The sequence below is a fragment of the Pteropus medius genome, unplaced genomic scaffold (genome assembly GCF_902729225.1).
Source record: "Pteropus medius unplaced genomic scaffold, Ma_sr-lr_union100, whole genome shotgun sequence".
Classification (NCBI taxonomy): domain Eukaryota; kingdom Metazoa; phylum Chordata; class Mammalia; order Chiroptera; family Pteropodidae; genus Pteropus; species Pteropus medius.
This window is the reverse complement of record NW_024346065.1, coordinates 3,468,502-3,494,100: the sequence shown is the minus strand read 5'-3', so window position 1 is coordinate 3,494,100 and position 25,599 is coordinate 3,468,502. Positions and strand designations below refer to the sequence as shown.

Below are 25,599 nucleotides of genomic sequence, written 5' to 3'. Positions count from 1 at the left end.
GTGTGCCTTTTTAATCTTAATAACTAAAATAATTAATTTTTTAACATTTATTTAGCATGTAATGTGTACCAGGCCCTCTGCTAAGAACTTTTTATATGTCTTATTTGCTGCTTGGAAAATAGCCAGTGTTATCTGTAGTCTAGAAAGACAAGGAATTTGAAGGTTTTGTGCTAATTGTCATAACTAAGTACCAAAGAATAAAGAAAGGACATTGATAAGTAACCGCTGAGGGTTCTATAATGCAGAGAACAGGTAGGGCATTAGTGTAAAAAATAGATACTATATTGTTTCTGGTTAAAATGAAGTAATTCTAGGGATTAAAAACATATTTTTATTACTTTGGCCTGTTACCTTGGTCTTTGTAGAAAATTTGGTTCCAATAGGTGCTTCTCAAATTTTTGTTCTTTTCAGCTTTAATACTTACTAGTCACCACTGCCAATATAATATAAAATTCCTAAAACTTAACTCATTTTCGCACATCCCCTGCTGGTCCCTCAAAAATTGACAGTGCTCCCCATTGTTGACCATATTAATTAGGACTGTCTCATCTGACATTCAGCTGAGACACTGTGATTTATAAAAATAAATGTTTAACAATAAAAATAGCTAGTATTTGATTATGTTATTTAGTAGATATTATTTGGGGGAGTTTCATAATGTGTTATGTACATTTACATACATGATCACATTTAATACTTGAAAGAATCTTTCCTAAGGTAGAGGTAATACTATTATCTTTATTTTACATATGAGGAAACTGATGCTTAGAGAAATTAAGTAACTTGTGAAAGCTCCTAAAGTTCGTATTAGAGCTGGATTTCCAGCCTGGGTCTGCGTGAGCTCTAAGACATACGGCTATCTGCTATGAAATATTTAGGATATTATGTACATTTTTAAAGGATTTGACTTTTTCCCTACATTCTCATTTCTCAATGTCATCACTCTGATACTTTCCTTACTGCTTTTCCCTGCTTTATGTGTAAACAGTTCCTATGAGCCAATAAGCACTGTTCAGGTCACAGCTACAGTACTCATTCCTTAAGCAGATCTCTCTTTGTGCAAGAAATCACTTCACCTGGATTTTGGTCTTGGCAGTCATTTAAAGCCTTTTTATACTTTGTGTGTTATATGCTTGCTTATACAAACCGTGTGACTAACTTCACACTGGGTTAAATTCTCATCTACTTTAGTCTAATTAGGGGTGAATATACTCTTGTTTCCCAGTTGGTTCTTCTTCTCCATTAGACCAACTAAAAGTGCAAACAATATATATGTATTTACTGAGCCTGTAATTTGAGTTTGATATCTGCTGAAAGCATGCTGATTGAGTACATTTGGCTGAATTTCAGCCAGCAGAAATATGTATCTTTCCTCATAATTATACATGGGGAGAAAATATCTATTCCTGGGGCACAGATAAATAATGTGGTTCAGAATATAGTGCTTTTTGGAAGAAGGTTTAAATACCATAACATAGGACTATTTGCCCAGAGAGCACTCAGTACTAAGTATTTGGAAACACTTTTCCACAGGCACAGTATCATAAGGGAGGTATGACTCCTAGACCAGATGATAAGCCTGTTTAATCCTTAATGAACTTAAAGTATAGTGTTCTTGCAAGTAAAATTTACTTCTGTCACCAGCAACTTCACTCTGCTTGTGTGAAAAAGAAGGCATTTCATTTCCAAGGTTATTCACTGGGTGAACAAGGAGATTCTGGTCTTGGATTCTACTTGTTCTTCACATCACTTTTCCTAAGTCAAGGATTTAGGGAAAGACATGACAGTAGTAGTTTGTCACTTTAATTGTCTGCTCTTCCATGCCTTCATGTTCACACTTTCCTAGCCACCTTCCTCACTCCTTGCACCTTGCGGTGTCGAATACTCAAGATTCTATCGTGTACCTCTCAGGATACAGAGTTGATATGCATGAGGTTAAGTCCATGCGCTCTTCAGTACCATTTTCCAAATGGGGTTAATTTTAAAATGGAAGTTATATTTCAGGGCTAGGGCATGTAGGAATTAATGAGAAAATGGCATTTGAGGACATTGACAGGTTTTTAATAGATCCAAGTAGCAGAGATAGAAAGGCAGATTCCCATCTTCCCTGTTGCCTCTGCTGGGCCTCCTGCCACTTGATAAGGTGAGGTAAGATTACTTAATGTGGTTGATAAGGTAACTGTTGATAGGTCTCCTGTGTGCCTTGCTGCCTGCTGGGGTCCTTTATATCATGGTTTACTTGGGACTGTCCCAATTTCCCCATTGTCCCAATACTATTATTAGTGCTCCTTTCATTCTTAAAAAGGTCCTAGTTTGGATGATTAATTATATGGCCACTTATAATCATCCTAGCTGTCTGGTGGTCAGGTAAAACCAAAGACCTAGTCTCTTATTTCTTCCCATTCACCATTGAGTGCCTCTGATGGAAAAGCCCCCAAGCCTCCATTCTCCCCATGTCGGGTCTTTCAGCTGTCACTTTTAAGGTACTGGATTGAGCCTGAGAGGCAGAGTGGTGGGTTGGTTATTTGTCCCCTCTTTGTCTTCTTATTAGAAAGGGGCAAGAAGAGGAAAGGATAAAACTATTAAGAAAATGTTAAGTTCAAAGTCTAATTACCCCTTCCTTTCTGTATACCTCCTCTTTATAGTTCTTGCTTTACCCTTCATTTGTACATTTAAGTCTTCCTGTAGATTGTTGTTTTTTGCAGAGTTGATTTTGAGGAAAGGCATTTTGAGGAATGATTCTTCACTGAGTTGGGATTTTTTTCCTAAGGTGTTTTTAACCAAAAGTGGATATGTTATTGATATTAAAACCATCCTACAGGCTTAGTTTTGTGGAGTATCTGTCCAGCTCTGCAGGACATTTGGAGTAAGAGTTGGCCCCTCAAGTATGTAGACTGGCCCTGAGAAGGGTTTTCAGGAATTGTAGTTTTTCAGATATATGGCCTGTTGGCTCTAGAATGTCTTCCATGTTGTGGAAAGTCATCAATAAAGAAGTTGAAGAGATCTGAGTTAGAGTCCTGATTTCACCATTCTCACTCGTGATCTTATGCTACTGATGTTCTGCCTCTGTAGCATCATAGACTTTTATTGCTGGAAAGGACTAATGATCATCTAACTAAAGCCTTTAATTTTACATGTAAGGACACAAAAGAGCAAAGAGGTAAAGTGATTTGCCCAGTAGTTCACTACTTGTAAGTAGTACAATCAGGATTCTGACTTGGTCTCTCAGTAGGGAAAGTAATGAGGTTTTGCATTTGTAAAGGACTTACTTGGTGCCTTACTCTGCTAGTACATTCTATATATAGTTTCATTGTCCCTGAGCCTAGTTGTTTTGGTTGAGGTTAAGTTGGTGGTGCCTCAATATTTTATGGATGAGTAAGTATAGATTTTCCAGGATGGAGGCAGACTGTCACTCTGCCTGGGTCTCCAGTTTTAATTCTTAGCCTGCCTATACTTCCTCACATTGGAAAGTCTGTTTCCTTCCAAGCACATTTACTCAAGAGGAGGAATTTTTTGCAAATCCAGATGCCTGTCAAAATCTTGTTATACCACTTTCCTCATTCCGAATTTCCATTTACGTCTTGTATCTAAATTTCAGTTGTATCTTTTGTTACTACTTAAGACCAAGTGACTGATTGGAGCCCCTGAGGATTGTAATGTTTCCTTTTTTATAGATGTTTTAACCATGTTTGATGGCTTAGTACTGTTATCTTATCACGTGCTGCCATAGATGGCTGAGGCATGTGTTTTGCCTTAGACATACCTGCAAGAAACAACTGAAGTTTGTGTATTTGTCAGCCAGTTTCAGAGTTGACATCTCTGTTTATACCTGCTTGAGGGGTGGGTATTGTGTGCTTTCCTAGAAGGACTAAGAAAGCATTGGGACCTGCATTGATTAGTTCGGTCTTTTCAGAATTGCCCAAAAAGAGAAAGGAAGGCTTTATTATGTTGTTAATGTTACTTACGAAAGGAGTTTTGCAAAAGTCAGGCAGGCAGTGTTCCTGTTGAAAATAACAAGAACAACCGAAAAAATCAGAAACTGCTCAGAATGAAGGAAGAGCATCTGTGATATAATCAGGGGAATGTATTGTCTTGGTTAGTCATTTATAGCCAAGGAAGAAGAACTGGACAGAGAGACAATATGTGGTCTGAGAGTACCTTACAATGCATCATCCACTACCTTAATAACTTCCCTGTAAATCTTTACTGTTGTTGAGGCCCTGAGAATCTGTTTTTTGTGTTCCTCAAACTCTATTTGAGGAACTTTTGTTCTTTGACATTTCACTAACTCCATATTTTACTATTGAGAATTTCCTTTTGAATCATACAAGTCATCAGAAAGTGGCACTTTGAAGACAGTCTTCCCACTTATTATTCATAAGTTTTAAAAATATCATGTATTAGTTACAGGAAATTTGGAAAATAGATATTCAAAGAAAGTACTCCACCTACTTAGGATGACCATTTTTGACATGTTGGACATATTTTAGTCTTTTTATATGCATATGTACACATTTTAAAAATAAAATTGGAATTAGGCCATCTCTAATTTTGTAACTTTCTTCTTACATAACATTAACATTTTTTTCATAGATTATTGAATACTTTTAGAAACCACGGTTTCTCAAACTCAACAGTTTGAGCTAGATAAGTCTTTGTTAGGGGAGCTGTCCTGTGCATTGTAGGATATTTAGCAGCATCCCTGGCCTGGAACTTGGATGTGCCAGCAGCATTCCCCTAGCTGTGACAACCAAAAGTTTCTCTGACTTTGCTAAGTGCTCCCTGAGGGGAAAAATCACCCTGGCTGGGAATCACTATTCTAAAGCAAAACTTCTCAAACTCTTTTGTCTCAGGACCTCTACTTTCTTAAAAATTATTGAAGACCCTAAAGAGTTTCATTTTATGTGGGTCATATGTATTGATTTTTATTGTATTAGAATTTAAAGCTGAGAAAGTTTTAAAGCATATATTGAAGAATAGCAATAATAAACTTAATAGTAACAAAAATTTTAATTAAAAATAACTGTTTTCCAGAATAAAACAAATAGTGAGAAGAGTAGCAATGTTGCATTTTTTCCCCAAATCTCTTTAATGTCATAGTAGACATTATGAAGACATTTACATTTAATCTGTTGTGAAAAACAGATTTTCTGTAATATCATCTGGATAATAGGGTTGCTTCATAGAGTTGTTAAAAGGGATAGAGCCCTGCGCATTGTTTAATAAAACATCATTCGTTGATCATTTGGAAAATATTAGTTCATTGAGTTATGCAGATTTTCCAAATCTTGACACATTTCATTATATATTTCAAGAAATATTTGTTAACATTAATCTCATTAGAAAATTCTTTAAGTATTGGGAAATGATTGATCTTACTGTACTGAATACAAGTTTTTCAAAATTCTTGTTTTCACTCGAGAGCTTAAATTTTATCATTGGTTACAAATACTGCCAGTTGTTTTCCTTGAAGTTACAGGTTCATCTTGTTTGTTTTTGAGAAAATATCTGACAAATACTCAGATCAGTCATTTTAAGTAAAAATGGTATTCCATGAAAAAAGCCAGTTCAACTCTTGATGCAAACCATCACAAACATGCTTTTCCACAAAATGACCATTGTTCTCTGTGCAGTGGAAGTCCTTAATGTGTATTTTCCATTTCATCGTACAGAGTATTAAGTTATGTACTCTGGTCGAAATTTGATAAAATTATCTTTACTGCTTCATCAAGGACATTCCTAAGTGAAACTGACATTTATTTTTTATTGCCAGCATGTGGCAGTTAAGGATACACTAATGACTAGTACAGTTTGCTGTACTGTCTTGATTAGCACTAAGACACCAGTAGTTTTACAAACCATCATTGCTTTTGCACCATCAATGCAATGTCAACACAGTGAAAAAGGCAAATAAGGTTTTAATGTTATTGTGAAAATAGTTTCAACTTTTGCAGCTCTCCTGGGATTCGTGGAACACACAATGAGAACAGCTGTTCTAAAACATGATCTTGTGGCAGCATTGTATCCTGTCAAGGGCCTCTATCAGAATTTAACCAGTCCTCATTCTATTTTTTGCTTTTATCACAGTTCTTATAAGCTAAAAAAAAAATTTTTCATAAAGGTTTAGCTTATAAGAACTGTGATAAAAGAATAAAATTTTAGAATGGGATTCTAGGTCAAAGGGCATGAATTTTTTTCTTATATTTATGAAATACATTTGATATGTATATTTGCCCTCAAAGATGATTAAACTAATTTATACTTGTGCCAGTTTATTATGAGATTGTATCATGGCTATTGCTGTGCATCATTAATCTAGCCAGTTCAGCCAGTATGTGAAAAATGGTATCACTAAAAAATTTGTTATTGCTTCAGTTCTCATATAACTGGCCCTGATTATTAGAGAGTCTGAATATTCTTATCTTAGTTTTGCTTATTTTGTAGTCTTTCTTTAGGCTGATCACAGCACAACTGATTAAGTTGTAACTTTCTTTGTTAATATAGTCACATTCTCCTAATACCTTTTGAGATTAATCCTTAGTTACCCCATTTGCATTTGGTTGTGTATCAAATCTCAGCCTCAGATTTAGAGCCCTCCCTTAAAGTGGTAGATTATAAAGGTGCTGGTAAACTGTTCTCTAAATTTCAGAACTTGTGAGCCCCACCTTTTTGATGTTTTTCATAGTTAAGGGATAGCACCTGTGTTACTACTTAATTTTTTCTGGTTTGAAAGGAAACTATTATATAATGTCTATGAAATCATTGTTTTAAAAAATTTTTATTAAAATATAGCTGGCATACAATATTATATCCGTTTCAGTTGTACATCATAGCGTTTTGACATTTATATACCTTACAGTGTTATCACACACTAAGTTGAGTAACCGTCTGTCACCATGCAAAATTATCAAAATATTATTGACATATTCCCTGTGCTGTATACAACCATCTCCATGGCTTATTTATTTTTTAATTATTTATTATTATTTATGCCTACAGCACCTGATCTTCTTAGGTGGTCTCCCATCGAAGTACTAACCAGGCTTGACCCTGCTTCCGCGATCAGACAGGATCGGGCTTGTTCAGGGTGGCAAGGCCACAGACCATGGACCGTGGCTCCACTGGGGTGCAAACTCAAGACCTTCTGCGTGTAAAGCAGACGTGCTAACTGCTACACTGTGGAACCACATCTTGGCTTATTTCTTTTATAACTGGGAGTTTGAACATCTTATTCCCCTTTACCTTTTCCTCCCATTCTGCACCCCTCAAATTATAGGTTTTATATTCTAGTTTCTTGTTTGTTTGTTCGTTTTTTTTGCTAATATAAAGTACATAATAAAATCGTTGATCTGCTGTCTGAAATCACCCAGTGGCCTCTGCTTACCACACTTTATTTTAGGAAAAGCAAGGGCTTTGGAATCAAACATCTTAGACTTGAATTCTACTCTGCCTCCACCTGATGGTATGCTCTTAGATAGGTGAGTTTACCTCTTTTGTGCCTCAATTTCTTCACTGGCAAATAGGGATGTTAGAGAAGATGATCTCTTGGGTGTCTTCCAACTCTATTCTCTGATTCTGTTGTAAGTGGATTCCTTTCTGCTCAGGAAGTAGAAACGTTGTCTAGGGGTTGGTGTGCTTGTTTAGGATTAAAAAACCCTAGCTCCATTAAATTCCACTATTAGTCACTTAATTTTAGAGAAACCATTTTTATTTTATGGGCACATAGCTGTCTAATAAGGGTGTTGTTGCTACTTTAGTTCTTGCTTCCTATTTAAAGTTCTTCAAGTTAGAAGTCGGCTTCCATCATTGAGGCAAGCCAGTGCCTCACTTTTCACATCTATAAAATGGGGATAATGTTTATACCCTACTTACCTAATTGGATGTGGAAAAATGAGATAATAGATATTTAAGTGGACTCAGCTTTCAGAATAAGAGTAATAGATAAGGGCAGGGTATCAGCAGAAGTTCATGCTGATATTCTCTTTTGTGACTACTCCTGTAGTAAAGAGCAAAATCCATATGATATCACCTGTCCTTGTCTCCCCATACTTGCCTGCACTTCTCTGATTTAGAGAGTGCCATTGAACCCAGTTTTGTGACCTTGGGCAAATCACCCAATTCTAACTTGTCCATGAGCCAAATGCAGCCTTTACTGAGGCCTGCATTTAGCCTGCAAAATCAGGTTGCTGCCTCTTCTTGAAAAATTGGAAGAACTGGCAACATTAAGCCTGCATTCCTCTCTGGTAATCACTGGCTGGAGCTGAGTAGTGGCTTGTCCTTTAAAAAGGGCTGTGTATTCTCCATTCTGCCATTTTATCTGGCAGCTTTCACTGGCTGCTTGGTCCCTGTTGTATTTGAGAGGCTGGGTTGCATCATGATAAGAAGCAGTCTCTAGAGCCAGATTACCTAGATTCAGATCCCAGTTTGCATTCTTGGTCTCCATGTACTTTTGAGTTATTTAGCTTTTCTGTAGGTTTTATCTGGGTAATAAGGATAACAATACCTGCTTCATAGTGTTGTTGAAAGGATTAGAAGAGACCACTGCACCTAAAACCCTTAGGATTGTCCCTGGCCCAGACTAAATTTAGCTGATGTTAGCTATTGTTGTTGGAGTTCAAATAGCATAATAATTAGCTAACATTTATCTAGCTCTGCTATGTATCAGGCAAAGGGCCAAGGCCTTTCACACAGATCTAATTAATCCTAACTTAACACTATAAAATAGGTAGAGTTATTTTCTGACTTATGCATATGAGAGAATACCATTTAGAGGTTTACTTACCTACCTAAAGGTACACAGCTAGTAAGTAGGTAGTAGCAACATTGAGGGTTAAATCTAAATACCTGTATTCTAAGCCTGTGGTTTTAAATGCTGTGCTGTGCTGCCTCATTCTATATCCACCCCTAAAACTGGTCTAATTACAGAAGTGGCAGGCGTGGGCAAATAGAGATTAGTGCTCTTAATGTTTCTGTAAGTGATTTGAAGAGAGAATGCATATAAATATCCCAAATTTATGTATGACATTAGTTCCTTCTGGTAGTGAAATGCCAAACCAGTGGGGGCAAAATGCAGACAACTCTTTTTGTCTGGGTGAAGTGAGTAAGCAGAAAAATGGTAGCTGAATTTCAGAGTAGCTAAGTATAAAATAATACATGAAGAAAAATAACAGACTGCTTGTTGAGTGATGTGCTCCAAGATATTCAATAAGGACTTGAAGAGCCATTTTAGGCAATTATTTGAAGGACAAAAAGGCCAGCAAACATTTCACACCCATTAAGGTAGCTATTATAAAAAAACAAAGAAACAACACCACCCCCACCCCCCAAATAACAAGTGTTAGTGAGGATGTGGAAAAATTGGAATCCTTATCCATTGCTGGTGGAAATGTAAAATAGCGTAACCACTGTGGAAAACGATATGGCAGTTCATCAGAAAATTAGACATAGAATTACCATATGATCCAGGAATTTCATTTCTGGGTAAATAATCAAAAGAATTAAAAACAGACTTGAACAGATCTTTGTACACCTACATTCTTGATAGCATTATTCACAATAGCGAAAAGGTAGGAGCAACCTAAGTATCCATCAACAGATGAATGGATAAAACAAAATGTGGTATGTATATGCAATAGAATATTATTCAGCCTTAAAAAGGAATGAAATTCTAGCACATGCTGCAACATGGATGAACTGAAGACATTATGCTAAATGAAATGTTCTAGTCATAAAAGGACAAATTGTATGAGTCCATTCATATGAAGTTCCTAAAGTAGTCATATTCATAGAGACAGAAATGGTGTCTCTAGAGGTAGAATGGCGGTTGCCAAATGCGGGGGAGGTGGGAACAGAGTTGTTATTTAATGGGTACAGAATTTCAGTTTTGGAGGATGTGGAGAAATTGGAATCCGTATCCACCTGGAGATGAATGGTGGTTGCATAACTGTGAAAATGTTGATGTACTTACTGCCACAACACTCTACACTTTTAGAAAAAGCCAACAAAATTCTAGGCATCTCCAAGAATTAAAATAGGAGATGAAATGGAAAGTGCTTTTCTTCCTTGTGTGAAGCTGTGGAGCATCCTCACTTGGAATTATTAGTATTCTGGTCTCTGTACTTTGGTAGAGGGATACAACTTGGTCTTAGTCTCGAGGCCTACTTCCTTGGGTTATTAGCAAGTCATTATGTCTCTCTGGATCTTTATCTGGAAAAAGGGCCTATGTAATCCTTACCTCACAAACAATGATGTATATGAATGAACATCTGTACAAATGTTAATTATTTTCACCTTTGGAAACATAACAGAACAGACTTATTTCTCATTCACAGCTGGACTGTGTGGCACACAGGCTCTGCCTCTATATGGCAAATGCTGCTTCTTAGGTTCAGGAGAGGTATGGTCCACATAAAAGAAGGTAAGGCTTCACAGAGTGACAGTCACACACACTGAAAAGGAGGACTACATAGACTGTGAAGAAAGCAAGGCTGAATGATTTTCCTTTAGTCTTGGCAAGGTAAAAGAAAACAAATGGACGTAGTTCCATAGTGTAGTGGTTAGCACATCTGCTTTATACGCAGAAGGTCCTGGGTTCGCGCCTCAGTGGAGCCACGGTCTACAGCCATGCTACCCTGAACAAGTCCAGTGTCTGATCTCGGAAACTAAGCAGGGTCAGGCCTGGTTAGTACTTGGATGGGAGACCATCTAGGAAGACCAGGTACTGTAGGCATATATAATAATCAAATAAATAAAAAGAAAAACTGTAGCAATATAAAATGATATCTGTAAACCATTTTGCATCTGTCCATGTAAAATTTGTGTATATTTTTGTTTTGTTAAAATATATCATGCTGTTCATACTCTTATGCTACCTAAAACAAGAGTTCGAAAGATTAAGACAAATTCATGGATGATATTTAAGAAAAACTAGGATGTTTTGAGGAGTGTTTATACTTAATATATACATACTAGGCTAAGTGCTTTTATATATATATTATCTCAATACACGCAACAACCTTAGGAGATCGTTGGTATTTTATTCATTTTACACTCGTAAAATTGAGGCTGGAGAAGTAGAATAATTCACCCAAGGACATATAGATAGTGAAGATCTGAATCCAGATGCTTATTCCAGAGCTTGCACTCCTGTACCCTTTTATAGTATCACCTTTGCTGCCACTCAAAGATGAAATCCACAGTGGATCTAATCCCATTGTGCCATTTAAAAAAAAATGTTTTGAATAGTTAATACAGTTACTAACAGTTTATATCTTAGTGTTTATTCCATGTTAGTATAGACAGAGCTACCTCGTGCTTTTTTTTGCCCACATACATAGTACTTACATGAACAGTAAACTTTTTGCACTTTTTTTATTATGGTAAAACATACATAACAAAATTTACCATTTTAACTATTTTTAAGTGTATTGTTCAGTGGCATTAAATACATTCACAGTGTTGTGCAGTCATCACCACCATTCATTTCCAGACCTTTTTCATTCTCCAAAACTGAAACACTATATAGATTAAACAACTCTCCACTGCCCCTCACCCCAGGCCCTGGCAGCCACCATTCTACTTTATGTCACTATGAATTTGACTACTCTAGGTACCTCATATAAGTGTAATCATACAGTATTTGTCCTTTTGTGTTTGGCTTATTTCACTGAACGATAATTTTAACCAGACTTCTGTTGATGGACATTTAACTGTTTTGGTTTTTGCTCTTCAAAGAATGTTGTGGTACTGGAGCATTTGATTCAGAATGCTCTCTGTTCTGTCCTTTGCTTGGCTGACTTTCTGAGGAAATTCAAAGCAAATTCTTTCCTTCTGTGCCTCAGCTTTTCTGGGCTATAAAATAAGAAGAATGTTAAATAATCGCTTTTGTTACAGTGTGGTGTGAGGGCCTGCATAGTTTCTGCTTATAATTCGTGAACATATTGAGAAAGAGTACTCTTTAAATATAAAGTCCTTCTGTAACTACAAAGCTGCTTACCCACTGTGATTTTAGTACATTTCAAGATGAATTGATGAGTTTGGTACAGAATTAAATCAACCCCAAATGATCAGCATCAGAATAGATGTGTTCTGTTGGGGTTCCCAGATGTGTTGAAACTAAGCAGTTTTTTGTAGGAGACCAGACCTAGAAGGCCTAACCTCTGCTTGTTCCTTGCCTGGCGCTGGCGCTGAGCAGAAAGGCCTCGTCTTCCTATGAGGTCCCTGTGCTCCCCCTGAGGTACCCCCAATAGGCTGGGCGTGACCCCACAAGCACCCAACTGCCAGGCTCACGGAGCTGACTTAAAGAATCATACTCTTCACTTGGATTATTTGTAAGTCAGAAAAAAGCTCTGCTTTTTTTTTTTTAACTAACCAGGTGATTCACAGAATCATATAGATCTTTTTTCATATTTGAACTAATTTATCTTTGCTTCACCAGCTCTCCTTTGCTTTGTGAAGTCAGATTTGGGCACAGCTGTTTTGCTCCCTCTACTGGTTTAAAAAAAAGCAGCCCAGCAATTTCAGATTATGCCTCAGTTTGCACCCATTGTGTTTTTTGCCAACACATGGTTGGAAAGTGTTGTCTTTGCACGGGGCTCTTAATACTTTGCCTAAGGAAATGTGGGGGGATGTGCATCTTATATCTTCTGACATTAATCTTGAGGGCAGAGTAGAAGAAGCAGACCCGACCATAGTGATAACTTCTGCCTCCGTGATTCCAATCTTCATGGACTTGGGCTGTCATCATGTTAAGTGCTAAGGATACATCATTTAAATCATCCCAAGGCACTCTGCAAATAACCATGCATTTTAAATTAATAAGTACTTATTTGATGGAATTAAATCCTATAAAAGCCTAGAATGAACATGAAATATAGTGTCTGGGTAATGGGCAAGACCCTTTGTCTGAGAATGGTTATGACTTTGAGTGCATAGGTTATAAATATTCTTTTTCTAAAAGAATGAAATCTTGCCATCTGCATCAACATGGATGAACCTGGAGGGTAGTGTGCTGAGTAGAGTGAGACAGAGAAAGACAAGTATCATATGATTTCACTTATATGTGGAATCTAGAGAACAGGATAAACAAAACAGAAACCAGTTCATAGATAGAGCATTTTGATCGTTGTGAATTGGGCATGGGATTAGGGGTATGGATAAAGAAGGGAGAGGATTAAGAGGTACAAATTGGTAGTTACAAAATAGTCATGGGGATATATAGAGTATAGCATGGGGAATATAGTCAGTAGTATTGTAATAACTATATATGGTGGCAGATGGGTACTAGATTTTTTGGAGTGGTTACTTTGTAAGTTATATAAATGATTAATCACTGTGTCGTACACCTGAAATTAATATTCTATGTCAACTGTAATTGAAAAAATAAAAATATAAAAAATTTAAAAAGTCAACAGAAGTTAAAACTATATTCAATGATCATATTTGTATGTAAAAAGAAAAATCCTTCTTATTGAACTTTTTAAAACTGGTCCACTACGGCCATGCCACCCTGAACAATCCCGATCCCATCTGATCTCGGAAGCTAAGCAGGATCAGGCCTGGTTACTACTTGGATGGGAGACCACCTAGGAAGACCAGGTGCTGTAGGTGTAAAAAATAAAATAAAGGGATTTTAAACTGACAAGGTCTTTGCAATCTGTGAGGTCAACCAAAGGTTGCTTTGCCTAAAAAAAAAAATAAAAAAAACCCAGCTGGTCCAATTCAAGAGGTAGTGCTGCTTGGCATAGATTTTAGTGAATAAATATAGAGGTGCCCTCAATTATATTTCTTTGCCATAAATATCCCGCACATCCTAGAGAGTCTTGTTTTCTCTTTCTATAATGAGTGTTAAAAAAAATACCCAAAATATTTTATTTTATTTTATGGAAATGTTCAAGCATACACAAAAGTATAGTGTACCCATCTACAACAATTATCAATATTTTAATTACCTTTCCCCCTACCTTTTTTTCTAGAATACTTTAAAGGAAATTCCTGACATGCACTTCAGTATGCATCCTTAACTGATGAGGACTTTTTTCTTTTTTAACATGACTACAATGTCATTATTATACCTAAGAGATATAGCGGTATTTCCTTACTATCATGAAATATTTAAACATAAAGGTCGATATTAATCATATGTGACAAAATGTTGATTTGTTCAATTTACTTTCAGTCCATTGTTTTTTTCCAAAAGAAACAAAACTACAGATATGATTAAAGTGTCCTTTTACTGTATGTGTGTTTATCCATAAAAAAAAATGGTATTTTTCTATATACTTAAAAATACATACTTAATGTTAACCTTTTACATATCCTTATGAAATCTGCTTTTATTATTTACCATTAGGTTTTTAAGATTTATTGATGTTGGTACATGTATCTCATTTTAACTGCTGTATGGTGTGCCATTTGGTTTAGATTTCATTTGTATTTGTATTCCAATGGAAGTTATCAATTTATATATTGATAGATATTTATGTTGTCTACATTATTTTTGCTGTTATAAACAATGGTGCTGTGAACATTCTTGTATACTTCCTCATGTCACTTTGTAAGAACGTATTTAAATTATAATTTACATTTCCCTGATTTCTACAGAGGTTCAGAGCCTCTGTAATATCTGTTGGCTATTTGGGTTTCCTCTTCTATGAGTTATCATCTTTACCCCTTTTCCCAGTAGTTTTCAAAATGAACTTGTAGGAATTCTTTGTGTTTTCTATATAATAAGCCATTATCAGTTTTGTGCATTGCTACAATCTTTATAATTTTGGGCAGTCTTTTCCAGATACCTAACCCTGGTCCCTCAGTTTACTCCAGTTAAGTTGGCTTCTATTTTTATTCCTGTGGTCCCTTGTTTTATTCTCACCTACACATTTTTGAGTTTGCTACCAAGGCAGAGAATTCCTTCAGTTATCCATTAAATGAATTTGCTTTGTCAGTTATGGTTCATTTTTTGCTCTATAAGTCAGGCAATCTAGAATAGTGGTTAAGAGTGGAATCTTAACTGCTTGAATCTTAACACAGCCACTTACTGTGTGACCTTGTTAAGTTACCTAAGTCTTTTGTACTTGGCTTTATAATCTATAAAACCCATGAGAATAGAGCTATTATGATCCCCATTTTACATTTGATGAAACTCAGGCTCAGGGAGATTAGATTTGAAACATGAGTAATAGAAGAAACTTGTGGGCCTCTTTATCTTTTAATTTTCCATGTTTGATAGAAACATTGGCACAAATAAATATTTCTTTAATTTAAGATACAGAGTGGTAAAAGCAATGATAAGTCCCTGACCTGTGGCCTCAGTGATAAGGAAAAACAGTAAGAGTAGAGACTAAGGAGAACTAATGTGCCCATGGCCTGTCTAAATCTATTAATAGGATAAAAACTCCTTTGTGTCTTTTTTCATTAAAATAAAACAAAAACCCAAACCTTTATATTTTCATGACTTTAACTTGTAAAAGATATAGAATTTAGATAACCTTATCCCAGGCTTGAGAACTCATAGTTGAAATAGCAAATCATAAATACAGAACACTGTGAGCCACAATTAAGGGATCATTTGGTAGACAATGAAATGCTTTTGGAGGACACACAACTTGATTTTGACCAATAATGGAAGGGAGAAGGAACCCAAGAAACAAAGGAACTCAAGGAGCAAAGGCAACTTTTTTCTAGAGGAAGGAGAATAAGTATGATTTGGCTACCGTGTCTTCTATTTTCTATTAAAGGAAATATGTTTATGGCAAAAAGTCAAGTAGTACAGGAAGGTATAAATTAAAACATAAAAGTTTCCTAACAGTATATACCCAAAAGAATTGAAAGGAGGGACTTGTACAGATATTTGTATACCCATTTCTTAGCAACATTATTTGCAAGAGCCAAAAAGTGGAAAGACTCAAATGTCCATCGATGGATAAATAGAGAGAAAGTATGGTGTGTATGTGTATATATGTGGTGTGTGTATTTACATATATAATGGAATATTTTTCAGCCTTAAAAAGGAATGAAATTTTGATGCATGTTACAATATGATAGAACCTTGAAGACATCATGCTAAGTGAATAAGCCAGACACAGACAAATATTAGAGGAGTCTACTTATATGAGCTGCCTTAGAGCAGTCAAATTAATGGAGGAGGAAAGTAGAATGGTGGTTACTGGGGGCAAGGGGGAAGTTATTGTTTATTGGGTACAGAGTTTCAGTTTAGGATGGTTTAAAGTCCTGGAGATGGATAGTGGTGATGGTTGCACAACAATGCAAATATACGTAATGCTACTGAATTGTAACTTAAAATGGTTAAAACGGTAAATTTTATGTTATATTTTACTGTATTAAAAAGTCTTCAAAAACTCTATAATGGTGTCCATTATAAACAACTTTTATAACCATCTACATATACAAATGAAAGCACAGATATGCAAGTATAAGCATATTCATTCAATGTCTGCTCTTTGGGGCACTGGTTTAGGTGTCGAGGACTCCACAGTAAATAAAACTGACAAGGTTCCTGCTGTCATAGAGCTTTTAAAAAATTAGTTTTACATGAGTTTTACTATTTTCATCTTATCTTTCCCTTCAACAAAGACTTGCATATCTTTGGGGGTTAGTTCTTATTAATGCCCTTGCAGGGATGTGCTATAATTTGTGGCTATTGTATTGAATGGAGGAGGGAAGACAGGTATAGAACTTGCTATGGTTTACTGCCTGTTTTTGCTCCTATTATACTCAAATTTTTATTAGAAATGTATTATAGTCTTGTTATAAAAAGTCGAAAATGCCAAATATATAAAGTGAAAGTAAAAACCCTCTATTCTGTCCTCTGCTTCTCTTTTAATCTTATTCCCTGGAAGTAGTAACCACTGTTAACAGTCTGCTGTTCATTCGTCCAGACATTTTAAATGCATCTGCAAATACATGGAATATATAGAAATTACATATTCTCATTCTTTAGGAGCTGGCTCAGGTAGTGTAATATTCCTCATTTAATTCAGACTATTGAGAGTTATGCAAACGAAAGAGCTAGACTGAGCTATATGAGAGCTGGCTTCTGTCTGGATCCTGCTACTGTGACAGACAGGCAGTTCCTTAGTTGTCATTTGTACGGTGTCTCATAGTCAATGAGATCACATCAAGGAGTGTGCTTTGAAAACTAATCTGCTACAAATATTTAAGTTCTTTGGTTGTAAGCACTAGAATCCAACTTAGGTTCTGTTAGATGCTACCCACCCCCCTACAAAAAAAAAAAAGACATTAGTGGAAAGATTTTAGGTAGCAAGTGAAGAAATATTTAAATAACTGGGTCTCTGGAAAGTCAGGAACAGAGAGTAGCTTTGAGGATTTCAGTATCCGTGCTTATCTTTTTCCATTTATAAGACTGTATGTCTAATATTTAATTCCCGGGGGAGAAAGTGAGTAGCTTAGAGGCCATGTGTCTAACTAATGGTTAAGAGGGTAGAGTCCTGGGTTTATGTGCCCATCAGAATCTCATGGAATTGGGGAGACGCAATTTTGGAAAGGGTGGGATTCAAGGCTGGCAAAATCTAGTGTCAGCCTTGAAATGTCAGCTGTTTTAACCTTTGATTCTTACTCCCCTCTCAAGGAGGAGATGATCGCCGGGTTCTGCTATGGCATATGGAACAAGCTATCCACTCTAGAGTCAAGCCCATACAGCTGAAAGGAGAGCATCATTCCAACATTTTTTGCCTGGCTTTCAACAGTGGGAACACCAAAGTATTCTCTGGAGGTGAGACTAAGTGAGATTTCCCCACTGGAAAATTCACTGTGACTGAAATTTACATAAAGGAGAGAGAAAATAACTCCTTATTTTTCTTCATTTGATTGAGCTGTTGAATTATGGGTTTTTAATAGCTTGTCTTTGCTACATTACAGCAATTTAGACACATGTATTAGAGTCATCCATCTTCCTTCCTTCTCTTTCTCCCCCTTTTTCCCTCTCTTCCTCCCTTCATTTCGCTCTCTTTCTTTCTTTCTTTTTTTGGTAGAAAGCTTTTACATTGCAATCTGGTACACAGAAGTACACACACATGTTTGAAATAATACTTAACCTTACTATGTGTGGTACACTGATTTTTTTTATTCTTTTCTATTTTATTTTTAAAGATTTTAAAGGTTGTGACTCAAATTGGTGTCATTACCCATGATGGCTCCTGTTTGAAAAACATTGTATTAGAGTGCAATTGGAATGGCTTATGCTCAAGCCAGTTTCTTGGTGATGGCTTTCATCAACCACACTCCTTTCTGACCACCAGATTTCTAGCCCTGCCCTCTCTCCTGCACTGCAGCTTTCTCCACTGAATATCTACTTATATGTTCCAAAAGTAATTTAAGTGCAACAGATCTAAAACTAAGATTATTAGTCCACCTCCCCCGCACAAATATTTCCTCTTATTCCCTGGATTCCCTTTCTGAGTTATTATCACCATTCACCCAATTATTTAAGCTATTAGGTTTAACTTTCAGAAACTGCTGACACTGAAGCACTTTCAACTTAAAAAATGATAATTTCACATGGTTCAGCCTAACAGAAATTGTGAAGTCATCCTCAAACCTGCCTTTCTCATTTACACATCCTGTTAGTCACCAGCTAAAACTGAGAGGCTCTCATTCATCTTCTAGTTTCTGTTCCCTTTCTATATGCACTGCCCTGATTCAGGTCCTCATCTTTGGCCCTGGACTACTGCAATGTCCTTCTGTCATTTCTGCAACCAGTCTCTACTCCTTCTAATTCATTGCTTATGCAAGTTTTCTTTTAAAAATAAAGTTTTAACCATGTGAACATTTGACCCTACGATGTCCACAGGATAAAGTCTAAACCCCAGTCTGCCTCTCTGGGCTCTTCTCCCTCTCCCTGCATCTTGTACTCTAGCCCACTAAACCACTTGCCATCTTAGGTGCCCTTGTGCCTTTTGCTTATGCTGTTCCTCCATGAGTCATGATTAATTGTCAAGTCCCCGCCACTTCCCCTAAGTCTTTCGTTGGTAAGAGTTTGAGTTATTTGAGTTTCTGTTCACATGTCTCCTTCCTCATAAAAACATTCTCCCCTTCTGCCTTCTACTTTCACCCTGCTCATGAAGGAAATGAAATAATTGCTCCTTTATCTGTGTCCCCATTTTAAGCATACTGCTACGACAAGATAAACAGTCCTGTCGCTATTAGTTGTCTGTGCAGTTGGACTGTGAGTTCCTCAGGGGCTGCGCAGAATCTTATTCTCGTATCCCTAGCACCTTGGATGTGCCTGTTACCCAGAAGACATTAGCATGGGTTTGATTTACTTGGTATGTACCCACAATAGAGTTTACAGCCAGGGATTTAAGATGACGTGGGCCATTGCTACTTTTACTTTCTAGTTAAATGCTTTCAGCATAGAGTGAGGATTTTTTTACTCTCTTTTCATATTTAGGTTACTTTTGGCTAAATAAACTATTTGAAGGCAGGACTATACGTATCATGAATGTAATAATTTTAGATTTCTCAATGGGATAAGGAAAAATGAAAGAGACAGAAATTGTGAATAAAAACTTTCCCATCATTTAGAATTACCCAGTCATCAAATTTTAATTCTGTAAGAGATGATGAGGATGTGAATGGTAGCAAACATTTATTGGGGGCTTGTTAAGTGCTCAGCCCTATTCTGAATGCTTTTACAAATGTGCCTTTATCCTCACAATAAAACTGTGAAGTAGGTACAATTATTATACCTATTTTCAGGTAAAAACTGAGGCATAGAAAGGTTACAGATATTATTCCAGGTCTCACAGTTAATGAGTGTTTTGCTTAAAAAAATAAATGAATTAAAAATTAGGCTCGAATTGATTTAACCCTTGGTCATTTACTCTTTTCCTTAATGACCACAGTTTTTTTTTTAAATCTACTGGACAATACATTTTGGGAACTGTTATTATATTATACCTAGTTGCTATTTTACTTTTAAAATTCTCTAAAAGAATGCCCTATATTATTTTTATAAATCTTTTTCCTAACACTTCTAATTTGTATTAATATTGGCTTTGTTCATATTGAATTTTCCCTGGAAACCTTAAAATACTAAATTGTAATATGGACAGGGATGACTTTGCAGGAATGATCAAATGTCTACTTTTTTCCCTTATAGGAAATGATGAGCAAGTTATTCTCCATGATGTTGAAAGGTAAATAGATTGTTAGTATTTGAAGGTGATAACTCTATTTTTCATATGAAGAGAGGCAAATGTCTCTTTAGACTAAAAAGTTTTTGTTTTTTTTTTTGAAGAAAACGTGAAACCAGCCATTCTTTTCTGAATAAGATTCTTTTAATAGTTTAGAAATAAAATTTCGATTAAAAAAAAGATTTGTAAAATTGGTTTGCAATTATAGTTTTTAGGTGAAAATTTAAAGAGAGAGTTGGAAGAGAAGGAAACTATTTTATAGTAATAATAATAACAGCTAATATTTATGTGCCAGACACCATTTTAAGTGCTTTGCATATGTTAATTTAACCCTCACAATAATTTTATGAGGCAATACTGTTATGATCTCAATTACATATGAGGAAACCTAAGGTCAGGTGGTGCTAGGATCTGAACTTAGGCAGCCTGACCTCACAGCTCTTACATAGAGTGCCAGTCTGTCAAAAGATCCTTCTTCTACGCAGCTAGCATCAGACCTGGCTACTTTAAAGCTTTCCCTTGCTTTTTGGAAATCAAGTACCACCCTAAAATCTGTACACAAGCAGATGCATTCTGTAGTGACAACACGAAACTCATCTGTTGAGTCATTTTAAATATATTCACTTAATGCAAAAAGCAAATTTAATATGAAATCTGTAAAAAGTCTCTTCAGTGGTACTTTTATTTTTTCACCTGAAAGTCAAATGTCTACTTTAAAAGGAAATATAATATCCTTTGGGTTTAGCTAGGTCGACTTTGTCCTGGAAATGAAAGGGAATTCCACCCTGGGAACTAGAGGGCTGGGACTGCACTGTTAGTGTGTATGTGCCTGTGTGCCTCTCTCTGCTTTCTGTCTCCCAGCAGTGAGACCTTGGATGTGTTTGCTCATGAAGATGCAGTATATGGCTTGTCAGTGAGCCCAGTGAATGACAACATTTTTGCCAGCTCCTCAGATGATGGCCGAGTTCTCATCTGGGACATCCGGGAGTCTCCCCATGGAGGTAGGGTCGCTGTGCAAAAGGATATTGGATTGTATTGAAGAGTTTGATATCAGGTTCATTGCAGATCCAATTTATGACCTGAGTAGCCTAGATGGGAGTGATGTAAAGGGAGAGGAAACTTTCACATGGGGGCATATAATGTGTCTCTGGAGGTCCCACCCTGCCCTTAAGTCAGAAGTGAAGCCCCTTGCCAGTCCTCTCCAGCCACCAGGGAATCTCCACAAACCCTATACCTGTAGTAAATACCATCGTATCTTGGTGCTTAGTGGCCCCAAGGAACAAAAGATGCGGTGCCTCACTGTGGAGGGTAGCAAGCAAGGGCCAGCTCTATGCGTGCTTCTAACATTCTCACATTCTTGGTTATTTACAGAAAGGGAGTGTTATGCATTTTCTTGTATCCTAATTTTAGATTTGTTATTTTGCTGAAAGAACCACAGAACCTCACCTTAACTGTGTGTAGAAACTTAAAATGATGGTAAATATACTCCATTTATGGGGATGAGTTCTTATCTGGGTGAGTTCCTCCTCCAAATGTGCTCTTTGAGTCTCTGAAGTGTAAAATGAATTGTTTTGTTGAATTTCTCTTAAGTTCTTCCGGAAGTTCATCCTTTCAGCTCATTTCCTGCAAAGAGATTTCTCTCTGTAACTCTGCCTGTCTTCAAAGGCTCTTTCCTCCAGCACTACCCTTAGTGCCACCCCATCCCCCACCTTTGGTACATCTTTGTCATGATTATAACTGTGTATATAGAGTTACTTTCCTGCCTGCCTTGTCTGGCAGGATCCAGGCCTTTTTTACTATATTGAACATTTAACATGCTGGGTTGTACTCATTACTGAGGTTCATGCTATAAGAAAAGCTTGTTCTTAGGGTCAGGCAGATAAAGTAACTGCAAGCAGCAGCTGTGGTTGGGTTACCATGTGCTTGGGAGGTGAAATTCTCCTTTGTCTGAACTACCTGCTGGCTGATATGACTGATTTCCCTACGCTCCACCCCATAGAGGCCTGTGAAGTATCACATATGGAAGTTATAGACTGGGGAATGTTTTCTGTCTGCTGCTTCTAAACAACTTCCACAGGAGTATGTCCTCCCAGGTAGCGAGTAATTTTTCCTCACCTGGAGCCAGCTAATATATGCAAAGGACTGCAGGATTTCTAGGTAAAGTTAATTAGGAGCTGGCTGGATGCAAGAAGTTCAAGTATTGGGTGCCCCAACCCCACACTTTTCTTTTAGTATTACAAGACTGGGAATGAAATCATAAAATTCTAGATGGACACCATTTTCTTTCCAACTTAGGGAGCAATATGACCAGAAGGGAAAACTGCACTATTGTTTTTACTTGTCTTCATTTTTCTCATTGATTTGCTTTGTTTTCATTAAATCTTTGTATAGTTTTAAAACTTTTAATTTCTAAAGCTAATGAATTTAGATTAAGGTATAATAACCCTACCAGTAATTGGATGAATTTTTTCAGGTCATGTGGTGGCATTTAACTGTAAAATAGCTTACCCATTTACAGTGACCATGTCTGTTTTGTCACAGGATCTGAATAGGTGCTATATATATTTCTGAGTATTACAACTTAAAATTTGTATATGTTTAAGCTGCTGTGTGCAGAAAGTGTGTGATAGGACTTGTGGGGACCTTGTGAGTAAGGGTGACCAAATTGGAGTTCTGGCCCATCAGGGTGGTTATTAAAGGGTGTGCTATTACTCGCATTTACATTCCTGCTTATCTGCCTGCCACTGGCCCAAAGGTGCCCAAAATGGACTGATTGAAATTTCTCTTTCCACAGAACCCTTCTGCCTGGCAAACTATCCATCAGCCTTTCATAGTGTCATGTTTAACCCTGTGGAGCCCAGATTATTGGCTACAGCCAATTCAAAGGAAGGAGTGGGACTCTGGGATATTCGAAAACCTCAGAGGTAAGATGTTAAAACTTTTCCCTGCCTCCACTCCCAGGTAATGTGATTAGCCAACAAGGGTTGTGAGAACTTGTTTGGCAGTTGATCTCAATTGGACGTCTCCTAATATGTGCTGGTGTCTCTGAAGCCAGGGAAGCCCTGTTCCCAAGGGAGAGGCAGAGTGAGAAACCCATACTCCTTGCTAAAGAAGAGCCTGGACTCAAGACAAGATTAATTCTAAGCAAATACATGAAGTAGGGAAAGCGTCTCTTCAGTACTGTCTTCTGTGTTCAGGCCAGGCTTCCCCAGATACCTGGGAGATTTGTTAGGGGATAGTAGGAGTGAGGGGATATGTCAAACTCATGCCCACTGAACCAGGGATTCTTAACCTTAGGCTGGAGGTGTTCCCTTGATGGGCTTTGGAAGAACTATGAACCCCCGTAACTGCATGGAAATTATACTCGTATTTATCTAAGTGCATTTTTCTGAGAAGAGAGTTTGTTTGCTTTTTTTCAGTTTTTCAAAAGGACCAGCAACTAAAACAATAAAGGTTAAGATTCATTGCACTGACTACAGTGTTAGGGATGTAATACGTTTCCTCGTCCGTTTGCATTATTAAAAGAGTACACTTAAGACAGTCCTGAACTAATGGTATGAATCACTAACGGGAATTTTAGGCATTAATAAAGGAAATATGTGGATTTGGGCAAGTGGGAGGCTTTTTATCCTGTTCCTTAAATCTCATGGGGGAGGGACACCTTTTATAGCACCTGTACATAAAGCTGGCCTTGCTTTATGTAAGACTTAACATGCATTACTAGCTCCTCTGGAGATTCTACATGGAGGTAACCTCCTACTTTGTCAAGCAGTATTGCAGAAGAATATCATGGAAAGTGAGGTTATGGTTTATTTCATGGGCCTCAGATGAAAGAGGCAAGTAAGTACAGAGGATTATCTTCCTTGGTGGTTTTTAGTCCTAGCTAATTCTCTCCATGGGCCAATCAGAGGGGGTTGGAACCATTGCAGCAGATCTGTATAGCCCAGAGGGGCATCCCTGGTGTTGAGCAGGGTTTCCTGAGGCTCCATAAGGCAGCAGAGATTTTTCCTGTCCTTTCTGTTGCATGTATATCTGCCTCTTGCTTTTCTACTTTGCTGAAATGCGTGGTGTCAGGACCCCCATTGTGCCTTAGGAAGCTTGTTCTCTGCCTTTGTCTTGTGTTCAGCTGTAGCATTCTCTGCCACTTCAGACTTAGGAACAACTGTTCTGCCTTATCCATACTACAAAAGGCAGGATTTGGACTAATTACGTCAGCCTTCTCTCAATCTACTATGTCCCATACTTATAATTGTAATGAATAGGTGGCAACTGGAGTGGAGCCCTGAGCTATTCATCCTCAGCGGATAGCTTGAGTAGTTCATGATGTCATAGTGAGTGTCTTGAGAGAAGAGGGGGTTTTAATTCTGCTCCTGATTTTCTCCCAGCAGTTTCCTATTATGTGTTATATTTGGGCCCTCCTCTCCTTTCCACTTGTCTCTTCACTACATATGGCTTCTTTTTTAAAAATTCTAAGGAGTGTAATGAAAAGAAAAAAAAGCTCATCTTCACATTATCTCTCCTACTTTTATGTTTTTTAAACGTTTGTATATTAATGTGATTCTTTTCCTTCCTGATCTCTTGTTACTCTCTCCAAAAGTAAAAACCGCAGTGAACAGTTTCTTATGTATCTTTCCAGAACATAATTTAATGCATATAACAGCATGTATGTTTATCCCTTAAAAAATGTATACTAAATGATCCATGTAATAATACCTACTGTTCTCAACTTCTTTTTTCAATTAATAATATGTATTGGAGCTTTATTCATATCAACACATACAGATCTAGCACATTCTTTTAATGGCTGCATGATATTCCATTTATATGATGTACCCAACAACCAGGATTTCTTGTTATCAGTTTGGGCCATAATAAACAATGCTGCATTGAACTTGGTTGCACATCTATCTCCGCCTACCTTTGCAAAAATATCTGTAGGGAATTGCTGCACCATAGGTTATATGTCTTTACATTTTTGATAAAAATTGTTAAATTGTCCTGCCATCACCAAAGACTGCACCGATTTACAGACCCACCAACTGTGCATGAGACCACATGTTTCTCCAGAACCTCACCAACACTTAAACTGTTGCTAATCTTATGGGGAAAAATATTACTTTCTCTTTTTGATTACTTCTTCATTTATGGGTAAGGTTATATGGTTTCTTTGGTAATTTATCATTTTCAAAGTCCACATGAGAGAAAAGTCATCTAATAAAGCTAACTGGCAATCTTGTCTGATTTGTGTGTTATAAAAGAGCATAATGCCGTGGAGAGTAGGATGTTTTTACCTGTTTCTTTCAACTTTTCTGAGGTTCTGTATGGTTTTATGGATATGAAGCAGAAAAGGGGCATGAAATATTCATGGAGTCCAGTTCTTCATCCACGGGTGTTTTGTAATTAAATTTCAGATTTTTGTTTGAATTCT

General features: G+C 37.0%; 1 protein-coding gene and 2 pseudogenes across 4 annotated transcripts in view; all 3 read left to right on the top strand.

Annotated features, from left to right (window-relative positions):
* Positions 1–25,599, top strand: part of DCAF5 (DDB1 and CUL4 associated factor 5) — a 90,234-nt gene that overhangs the window by 6,992 nt on the left and 57,643 nt on the right. For 3 of the 4 annotated variants that reach the window (XM_039875342.1, XM_039875344.1, XM_039875345.1), the window contains exons 2-5: positions 17,606–17,749; positions 20,138–20,174; positions 21,033–21,172; positions 22,966–23,095. In XM_039875342.1, coding sequence (XP_039731276.1) covers positions 17,606–17,749; positions 20,138–20,174; positions 21,033–21,172; positions 22,966–23,095 — 451 coding nt within the window. The remainder of the gene's footprint in view (positions 1–17,605; positions 17,750–20,137; positions 20,175–21,032; positions 21,173–22,965; positions 23,096–25,599) is intronic. The other variant, XM_039875343.1, reaches the window with a different exon arrangement.
* On the top strand, positions 10,614–10,729 carry LOC120612843 (uncharacterized; annotated as a pseudogene).
* Positions 13,490–13,608, top strand: LOC120612814 (uncharacterized; annotated as a pseudogene).